The sequence below is a fragment of the Terrapene carolina genome, unplaced genomic scaffold (assembly GCF_002925995.2).
Source record: "Terrapene carolina triunguis isolate 2854851 unplaced genomic scaffold, T_m_triunguis-2.0 Scaffold242, whole genome shotgun sequence".
Taxonomy (NCBI): domain Eukaryota; kingdom Metazoa; phylum Chordata; order Testudines; family Emydidae; genus Terrapene; species Terrapene triunguis.
This window is the reverse complement of record NW_020664593.1, coordinates 9,267,793-9,277,622: the sequence shown is the minus strand read 5'-3', so window position 1 is coordinate 9,277,622 and position 9,830 is coordinate 9,267,793. Positions and strand designations below refer to the sequence as shown.

The following is a 9,830-nucleotide window of genomic DNA, read 5'->3' as shown; positions in this document are numbered from 1 at the left end:
CCCATTATAGGCCCCTCATTTAACCTGTGCAGGATGTGTAGGAGGGGTGGGGATGGGTTGGGGAGGTAATTGTTGTCAACACTTGTGAATTTATTGCTGGTCTCACACACTTTGTTGTTTTCCTTAAAGCCCCAGCTCATACTGCCAGGGCAGTGTGTGAGAATCAGCTTCCATTTGAATGGGGCAGGGAACATCTGGGAGACATGACGTCATCTAAGGAATGTTTTTTAATAATTTTTTAATTATGATTTTTACCATGCTGACTGGTGAGTTGCAGGTGCCCAGCCACACTGGGGGATTGCAGAGGATTTGCTCTCTATCCTCAGAGGTGAGGAGAAGAGCCAACCAGATGCATGTGAGGTGGCCCTAACTCTGCTTTGCCCAGGCACAAATGTAGCTGCTCCCTGCCCCACCAGCGCCTAGGGGGCGCACTGCCCAGGGAGTGACAGACTACAACTCCCAGGATGCCGAGCGCTGTGCAGACTACAACTCCCGGGATGCGTTGCGAACAACCCTCCAGGTGAACGACAAGGCCCAGGATGCCCCGCGCCGGGCCCGCCGCGAGCGCCGAGGAGCCAACGGGGCACTACAAGTCCCAGGATGCCCGGCGGCTGGGGGGCGGATGAGCGTCTCCGGGCTGCTCCCTCTCCCCGCGTGGTGCGGGGGTGGGAGACGGAAACGGCACCGCGGAGCCGGAAAGGGGGAATGAGGCGGTGGACGGTGAGTGCGGGGCGGGATATGGGTAGTTGGGGCACGGGTGGGGGGTAACAGGAGGAGTGCGCTGAGGGGGTACATTGGGGGGAGTACAGGCAGGGCACTGAGGTGGGGGCGAACAAAGGGAGGGCACCGAGGAGGGCTTGGGGGAGGACAGAGGGAGGTGGGGGCAGGGCACGGGGGGGGGGAAGAGGACAGAGGGAGGTGGGGGCAGGGCACGGGGGGGGGGAGGTAATGGGTTTTTTCCTCTTCTGAGGATTTTGTGCATATTGATTTTTATTCCCTTTTATTAATTTATTTTCACTTTGAGTCACACCCCTTCTCAAATCCCTACAATCTCCTCCTCTCAGAGGCTGGTGCCTGTCATGTTTCTCCTTCTACCCCGCCCAATTAAATATAATGAAATACCTCTCAACACCACCATTGCCCTTGCTAGCCGCCTGTGTGAGATAAAGGACACTGTCAGGTTAAAAGTCGTATTCTCTCCTTTTGTTAACTTTCATAAATTTTCTTACTAGCGTCACTGATTATCTGAGAAATCATCAGGACAGAATTTGAGGAACTTAACTATTCACCCACTCATTTATGGTTCATGTATCTTGGTCAGTGAAACTGGACTGGCTACTTTCACCTCCTGCTTCCTGGGTGTGAGCACGGTGGTCCAATATTAGGACTACACACTGGAATTTTTGCATTCAAGCAAATGTTTTCATTGACTTTTTTTAAATTAACAATTTTGTAAGGTTAGTTATTTAAAATAGAAGTTAAATAGTAGGCTTAAACTACCTCATTTATCAGAGGGGTAGCTGTGTTAGTCTGGATCTGTAAAAAGCAACAGAGTCCTGTGGCACCTTATAGACTAACAGAAGTATTGGAGCATAAGCTGTCGTGGGTGAATACCCACTTCGTCAGACGCATGTGGTGGAAATTTCCAGAGGCAGGTATAAATATGCAGGCAAGAATCAGTCTATAGATAACGAGGTTAGTTCAATCAGGGGAGGATGAGGCCCTCTTCTAGCAGTTGAGGTGTGAACACCAAGGAAGGAGAAACTGCTTTTGTAGTTGGCTAGCCATTCGCAGTCTTTGTTTAATCCTGAGCTGATCAGTTTCTCCTTCCTTGGTGTTCACACCTCAACTGCTAGAAGACGGCCTCATCCTCCCCTGATTGAACTAACCTCGTTATCTCTAGACTGATTCTTGCCTGCATATTTATACCTGCCTCTGACGAAGTGGGTATTCACCCACGACAGCTTATGCTCCAATACTTCTGTTGGTCTATAAGGTGCCACAGGGCTCTTTGTTGCTTTTTACTTCATTTATGTCCCTCTAAATAGATCATCATTTGTGAAATGATGGTGTATAAGAGAAAGCTGAATGAATGGAGCCGTTAGGGCAGATGGGAAATTTGCACTTCATTTTTCTGCTTGCTACAAAAAAACAAAACAAAATGCTCAGTACCTTCGATAAATAAGTTGCTCCACAGTGAACTCAGCACCAGTGATCTCAGGGCAGTTCAGAGGCAGAATTTTAAGTTAGTTTTGAATAACCTCCCTTCCTCTCGGGGTCTTAAAAACAGGGCACTGTTTTTATCCTTATACAGAGGGAGGATCACCACACTGTAAGACTTCTGAAGAAAGTAAAAAAGGGTAAATAGGGTATTCTGGGATTTTCCTCCCTCACTTCCAAAAAGAAGCACATTTTGTGTAAATTGGATGCTGCAATGTGAAAGAGGCATGCTGATTTTAGTGCAATAGAGGAAACAGGAGAAAGTTAATAATTGGAGGCTAGGGGAGGGGGGTCAATGCTAATTTGAGTTCTTTCATTATCTGCCTTCAGTTAAATTCTCTTGAGTGCTATTTTCCTGGATTTTTGGTCCCATGAGATTCAGTGCAGTCTGTCACAAACTCACAAGTCATGCCCACTCTTGGCCCGCACAGCCCCTGGAGGGAACCCCCTTCAGTGTGACAGCCCTTCTCGGGGGTCCACTCTCTCTCGGGGGTTAGACCCCCTCCACCTTCTGGAACCGCACCTCTCTGAGCCTTAGCACACCTGTCTCTCGCCGTGGGCCCCTCAGGTAGTCCATTCGCTCTGGAACCCTGGGGCCTCCACTCCCAGAGGGAATAATGCAACCATGATCTCTAGACTGGAGTGACTCTTAGCCAGCATAAAACAGGAGAGTTTGAGTGTCTGAACACAGCATAGGAAACTCTCAGGGCCCTCAGGCCTGGCCTCCCTCAGCACAGCACATCTAAGTCTCTCCTGCATCCAGGTGGGCTCTGCCTGCTCTCCCTCTCCAGTCCCAAATCCCCATGCTTTCCAGCTGGGCATCTGATATCACCTTCCCCAAGCCCCGTCTCTGTCCATTGTCTTCCATCCAGGTAAACAGGGTTGTCTGGACTTCCTCTTCTCTCAGCTATCCTTTGCACCCCACTGGCCAGAACCTGCTGTGACTCCCGAGCTGGGCCACCAGGTCACCAGTTGCTGGGGTATCCATTCTCCAGGCCATTGGCTGGGGTCCCAAGTGCCATCGCCGGTCCTCTGTAACAACTCATTAAGCCAGTAACACCCAGGGAAACTGAGTCTCACCCCCTCTGCATGCAAACCATTGAAAAAACCAAGAGAACCTCCCCCCACTTTGTGTCACGGTCATTTTCTGACTGTTTTGTTAACAGGTGTAAAACTAAGGCCCTGATCAACACCCAAGATATTTTTCCCTAGTGTCCTGAGCAAATTTCAGTTAGGGCATTTACGTTCTCCCTATTCCAGTTGGATATATTATTTACTCCTGGGGGAATTCTGCACCAAAAAATTAAAAATTCACACAATATTTTAAAATTCTGCATATTTTATTAAAATAACACAATATAATCATGCCAGTTTCAATTATTTTGGTAATTCATTTCAAAATACCCATCAGCAAATATGTCTAACAATACAGATGATAAAAAAGATCCATGGAATGTTTTTTTACAAATATTCTTTAACAGGAATATTAATATAGAACTTTGAATAATAATATATTTCTGTATTGTATTTAAATTAATTTCCCACACTACTCAGAAGCAGTGCAAAGGCATGGGAGAGTCAGGAGTAATGGAGGAGCTGAGGGAGAGGGAAGTAATTGCTGGGAAGGAGCTTGGGAGTGAATCTGGAGGGTTGTTGGGTGTTGATGGGAGACATATGGAACAGTTTTTTGGAGGGGGAGGGATTGTTAGGGAGTTGGGGAGCCTCCCCCATGCAGACCCTAGCTAATCCGTAGTCTCTCACATTCAGTCAGGCATATCTGCACATGTTCCCGTGTGTCCCTGCACCCCCACTCAGCCACTCCCCCATCCCCGTGTGTCCCTGCATTCCATCCCCATGTGTCCCTGAACCCCCAATCTCCTGCCTCCTTGTGCCCCTGCACCTCCACTCCCATTCAGATCCTGGCTCAAGGCTGTCACCCTACTAGTTCCTGTGCCCCCACCTGTCCCCTCCCACCCCCCCTTACCCTTCTGAACTCAGTCTATGTGACCCCCACAGCAGCCTTGTTTGCCCTGCGTTGTCTGTCCCCGCCCTTATCCAGTGCCTCCTCACCTGGTCCCACTGGCAGGGCACTGTGAGGAAAGCAACCTTTCCTTCTCCCACTCTGTGACTGGCTGCTCCAGCCTGGAGCTACCTGCTCTCTCATCTGGCACCACAGCAGCCCCTGGTGGGCAACAGTTGTAATTACAGGACCTCCCCAGCAGAATGTATTTTTTGTGGGGTGGGGAGGAAATCTGCATAGCAGTGCAGAATTCCCCCAGGAGTAATTTCACTTAGAACCCTGCCAGGCTGTGAGGCTGGTTTCACCTCCTCTTTGTCCTTGCATGGTCCCATCTTTCCTATCCTGCAGTCCTACTAAAATGTTTTTGTAAAATTCTCTTCCTTTCTTGTTACTCTGACTGTGACTTCCCCCTTTTTTCAGCTCTCTATGATGACTTTCTCTTTTCTTCTATATGAAATGTAAGCTGCTGCTTGCTGAAAGCTTTCACTCCATTCTTTACTTTATCACCTCGTCCCCAGCTTCATCACTTGCTGCTGTGAAAATAGCTTTTTTTCTTGTGTGCACTTTCTCCTTCACCTACTCCATTCTTTGGGCATTCTCTCACTTCTCTTATTGTTGTAATCAGTGTACATCAATCTCCCTTACCTACTTTAATAAAAACACATAAAAACAAAACAATATTTGACAGAGCATTCGTACTTCAGGGTCCGTATGCTGCTGTGTTTTGTGTCCATCATCCCTTTTTAGACTCTAAGCTCACTTATTACTTGCTTGCCACTACCCAAATTGTATAGAACCAAGAACACTGACACACTCAATGCTACTAAATATACCTTCTGTAAAGCAATTTTAGATCCTTGTGGACGAAAGAGAAAAGTGAGACACATCACTACCAAGCTTTATAAATCTTAATAATTCCCTCCACTCTCCCAGTCACTGAGGGTAGGTCTACACTGCAGTTAGACACCCACAGCTGGCCCGCTCGGGCTAAGGGACTGTTTGATTGCGGTGTAGATATTCAGGCTTGAGTTGCAGCCCGAGCTCTGGGACCCTCCCACCTCAAAGGATCCTAGAGCCCAGACTCTAGTCCAAGTCTGAACACCCCCACAACTACACAGCTCCTTAGCCCGAGTCAGTTGGCATTGGCCAGCTGTGGGTGTCTAATTGCAGTGTAGACATATACTTAGTCCCTTCCCATCTTTAAATCTCAATTAAAGCACTTCCTATATGCTTTGGCACATAACTGACAATTTGTAAAGGATTTTATGGTATGACATAAACATTTAAAAGTGTGCATTGTACTCCTTGTGTTCTCTCCCAAGCAGTTATTTTACTGTGTCTGCTTCCTACTCCTACTGAGTCCTGCCTGGGGCTAGAAGCATGACAGTTTCTTTTCTGTAAACGAATACACCTGTGGTAATTGAGCATGAGTGGATGTCTGTTGCAAATGAAGTTGCATTGGGTGTGGGCACTGTAATGGGCCAGACAGACAAGTGAAGTAGGATTACTGTGGTAGAAGGGACCTTGGTTAATATTTCATCTTAAATGTTCACTGATCACTTGAGCCGTTTATAATCAACTGAAGGTTCAGGATTTGGACGGAAACATTGCTCCTTCATTGCCGCATGTTGAACAAGAAAAGGAAGAGATGTTGTTATGCATCCGGGGGGGATTGGTCGATGGATAAAGGGAGCAGTTTATCCCAGCAGAGTCAACCTTGTGCTTGGTCTCGGGGGGTTACCATTATTATTAATTGAACCTCTGTGTTTCTCACCTTTCTCTCCCTCCGCCTCCCCCCGCAGTTGGAACACCATGATGGATAACCGCTTTGCTACAGCTCTAGTAATTGCCTGCGTGCTCTGCCTCATTTCCACCATTTATATGGCAGCCTCAATCGGTACAGATTTCTGGTATGAGTACCATAGCCCAGCTGGAAATGCCAGCGAACTTGGCAGGAGTATTTTGGAGGAATTCATCAGTATGGACGCAGATGAGAAGACTTATACAGATGCACTGTTCCGGTGCAATGGCACAGTTGGATTGTGGCGGAGATGTATCACTGTTCCTAAAAACTCTCACTGGTATAGCCCACCAGGTAAATTAGTCCATCCTCCAAATAGCATTTTCCTCCACCTTCCCTGTTCCTTCCTGCCTTGAGCTGCAATGTAAGGGTTGGATATCAAACAATATTTCCTCAAAATGGATCTCTTTTCCAGAAAGCTTCTCTGGTTATTAAACAGTTACGGCAAATATAAAGTTTTAAAGATGCAAAAGGAAAGCCTTATGCAGCTGCTAGTGAGTGTTTAGAGAACAGGATTTGATATGTTAAGGTCTTGTCTACACTTACAGTGGCTCAGCTGCACCGATGCTACCGATGCCGACAGGAGAGCTTCTCCCATCAGTGTAGGTATTCCACCTCCCTGAGAGGCGGTAGCTATGTCAACGGGAGAATACCTCCTATTCGCATAGTGCTGTCTACACCGGGTGATGTGGATTTTCCTCACCCATGAGTGATGTAGTTATACCAACATAAGTGGTAGTGTAGACCAAGCCTCAGTTGCATCTTAAAGTGAGTCCAGTGTAATTTGTTTTTTTCTGCACTTTGTTTTCCAATTGAGAGAAATATCATTGTTACTTTTTCTTAAAGTTTAAAAAGTGAGAGTAAATATTACTTGCAAAAGTGAAAATGTTATTGTTTCTGACACTTTAAAAAAATGTTTTTATTGTTTTCCCCACTTTTTTAGAGGAAACATGTGGTTGAAAAGGTGGACATTTTCTCACAATTTCTAAATGAAAAATTTTGAATATGCTTAAATTGTGTGTTCCTGAAAATTTTCATTTAGAGACTGTTTTTTTTGAAAAATGAAAAATTGTCACAACGTTTTCCCATGGAATCATTTTCAGTGAAACCCCATTTTTAATGAAGGATCTTTTTGATGGAAATTTCAACCAGCTCAACTCAAAAGCATCTTTTAGAACTTCAAAGTGGCGATGGACAAATTTTCAGTGGGAACAAATACCATGAAATATTAAAAAAATTGTTTTAAAAATAACAGAAATAGAAGTGTTTAAAAAGTGTACTTGTGTTCCATGAAATGTTTAACAAGGCATTGAGCTCTTCACATTGAGCTAACCACAGCTGCTTTGTTTGGCTATCTAATTTAAAGAATGGAGAGCACTGACCATATAATATTTGGGTATCTTGCATCACATTTATTTCAATCTGTTGTATCAATAAGCGCTGGTGTAGACCTCTCTAGATTGCCTGGGGGTGCGCCATATTTTAATTTTATGTCACACATTGAAATAAATGCACAATACGTTTATTTTAATGGAATATCAGTATAAAGAAAATTATGGTTGCATAGTTAAGCACTCACTATAATAATTTGGTCAGCACTCACGCATATTAGATACTTTATTTTCAGCTACCACAACAACCTTCCTGAGGTGTCATGTAAGGGACGAGGCAGCTGGCTGTAAAGCTAGCTTGACACACAAAACTTGAGTGACCTGTATATGCCAGCACAATTTTTCAATATTCCTCTGATGTAATACTTAATCTCTAGTAAATACAGTTTACTATTGTAACTCCTAATAATGACTCATTAAAATGAGAGTAGGACAGAGTTGTTTATCCTTCTGACAAGGGGACATATTTCTTTCCTGATTTAAGAGCACTGAGAGTGCTGAACTGTGAAGGAGTTATGGTATTTATTGCTTTGGCTGTAAATGTGTGATGTGAATTGATCCAGGAAGAAGTGGGATAAGGGGGAGTGGCTAGTCTCTATAAAGATTAACTATTTTTAGGGTGAGAACAGTTCTCAGAAGTAAAGGGATTTCTCATGTAAAAAGAACAGCAGATACTGGATGAAGCAGGATTGTCAAATGAAAATAAGGAATAAAACTAATGGTGGTTATTGCATTTTTCTCCCCCCTCCCCCCCCTCCAGAAACTGATATGGTCAGAAGCTGCATCAGTTTTTCCCTCTCTGATCAATTTGCAGAGAAGTACATGGAGCCTGGGAACCACAATAGTGGTAGTGACCTGAACCGGACCTGTAAGTGCCTTTCACCTCTGGCAGGTAGATGTGCGGGATAAAGGAGGCTGGGAAGGAAAAGAAAAGAGGACATTTTCACTTCCAGATTCAATCATTAGTGAGAGAATAAGGAGAGAAGTAACTCTATTTTGATCTACCCACCTCAGCTAACACTTCATATAATAACCCTGGGTATTAGTCATGACTTGAAGGCAAGGGTAGGAGATTTGTTTGTTTGCTGTAGGAAAGGATTAATTCAGAGAACAGTGTTGTGGGAAAACTCAGTAAGTGAACACACATTCAAGTTCCTCCCTCTCTTTTCACAGGAGGCAGTGGTCCTTCCTAGCTCAGGTTGAAGGTCCCTGATGGCGTAGAGTATGGGAATGAACATAGATGGGCAAGGAGAATGTCAGACACTGACATGTTTTTAACATACCTGTGGATGTCTCTCTCATACACAGATCTTTGGCGTTTGCAGTTCCTCCTGCCCTTTGTCAGCCTAGGGCTGATGTGCTTTGGGGCTTTGATTGGCCTTTGTGCTTGTGCCTGTCGAAGCCTCTACCCTGCCATTGCCATAGGAGCCCTACATTTCCTTGCAGGTGGGTCCTGTTCTGTGCTCCAGTCCTCTCCCTCTCCTAGCAGTGTAACTTCCCGTGACCGTGTCAGCCAGGGCATCTGTACTGTGAGCTGATTGTCCTTTACTGTTTATTCCCCAGGTCTGTGTACGCTGGGCTCAGTCAGCTGCTACGTAGCTGGAATTGAGCTGCTCCACAAGAAGCTGCACCCACCTGATGATGTGCAGGGTGAATTTGGCTGGTCCTTCTGCCTGGCTTGTGTATCTGCTCCTTTACAGTTTATGGCAGCTGCCCTCTTCATCTGGGCAGCCCGCACCAACAGGAAGGAATTCACGCTCTTGAAAGCGTACCGTGTAGCATAAATAGGACACTTCATTCATGGCCAGTTGCTGCTTCACAGTATTTTGTTTCAATATTATAGGCCTTTTCCCGTTCACACCCCATCCTTCTTTTGGTCAGGTATTTGCTCCATGCACTGCGTGCTTCTTGCCAGTTGAGTTTCAGTGGTCTGTAGGTTTTGAAGACAAAGACCTCTGGGCCAAATTACCAAACTTGAACAGCTTTCTCTTGCCAGAAGTCTGCAGAATTTTAACAGACTTTTATTATATAATTAAAAAAAAAAAAAAAAAACCTTTTTGTTTTGTTTGTGGAAATAGTCTTAAGAGCTCATTCCCCTTTTTAATTATACTACCCTAACTGGACACTCGATCTAAATCTGATCTGAAAAAACTGGAGAGGCATTGTGGGGCACAGGATGAATAGGGGAAGAAAAGAGGGAGATGCCGGAGAAGAATGAGAGAACTGCAGAGTGTGAATAATAGAGAATTGGGCACTATGTGTTATGAGATCCCAGTAGGTGATGCACCCTAAGAGCACCAAGCAGAGATGGATGTGCAGAATTGTGTGTAGAAATGTTATAGCTACATCTATGTTGTTACCTAGTTTTTCTTTCTCTTACTCTCATTAGTTTCTCCTC

At 45.1% G+C, this 9,830-nt stretch overlaps 1 protein-coding gene across 1 annotated transcript; it reads left to right on the top strand.

Annotated features, from left to right (window-relative positions):
* The first annotated feature begins 660 nt into the window (after positions 1 to 660).
* On the top strand, positions 661 to 9,480 carry CLDND1 (claudin domain containing 1). The gene is made up of 5 exons (XM_026657416.2): positions 661 to 720; positions 6,043 to 6,335; positions 8,193 to 8,300; positions 8,741 to 8,878; positions 8,996 to 9,480. The coding sequence occupies exons 2-5, from the start codon at positions 6,053 to 6,055 to the stop codon at positions 9,214 to 9,216; spliced, it is 750 nt and encodes a 249-aa protein (XP_026513201.1). The 5' UTR covers positions 661 to 720; positions 6,043 to 6,052; the 3' UTR covers positions 9,217 to 9,480.
* The last annotated feature ends 350 nt before the right edge of the window (positions 9,481 to 9,830 follow it).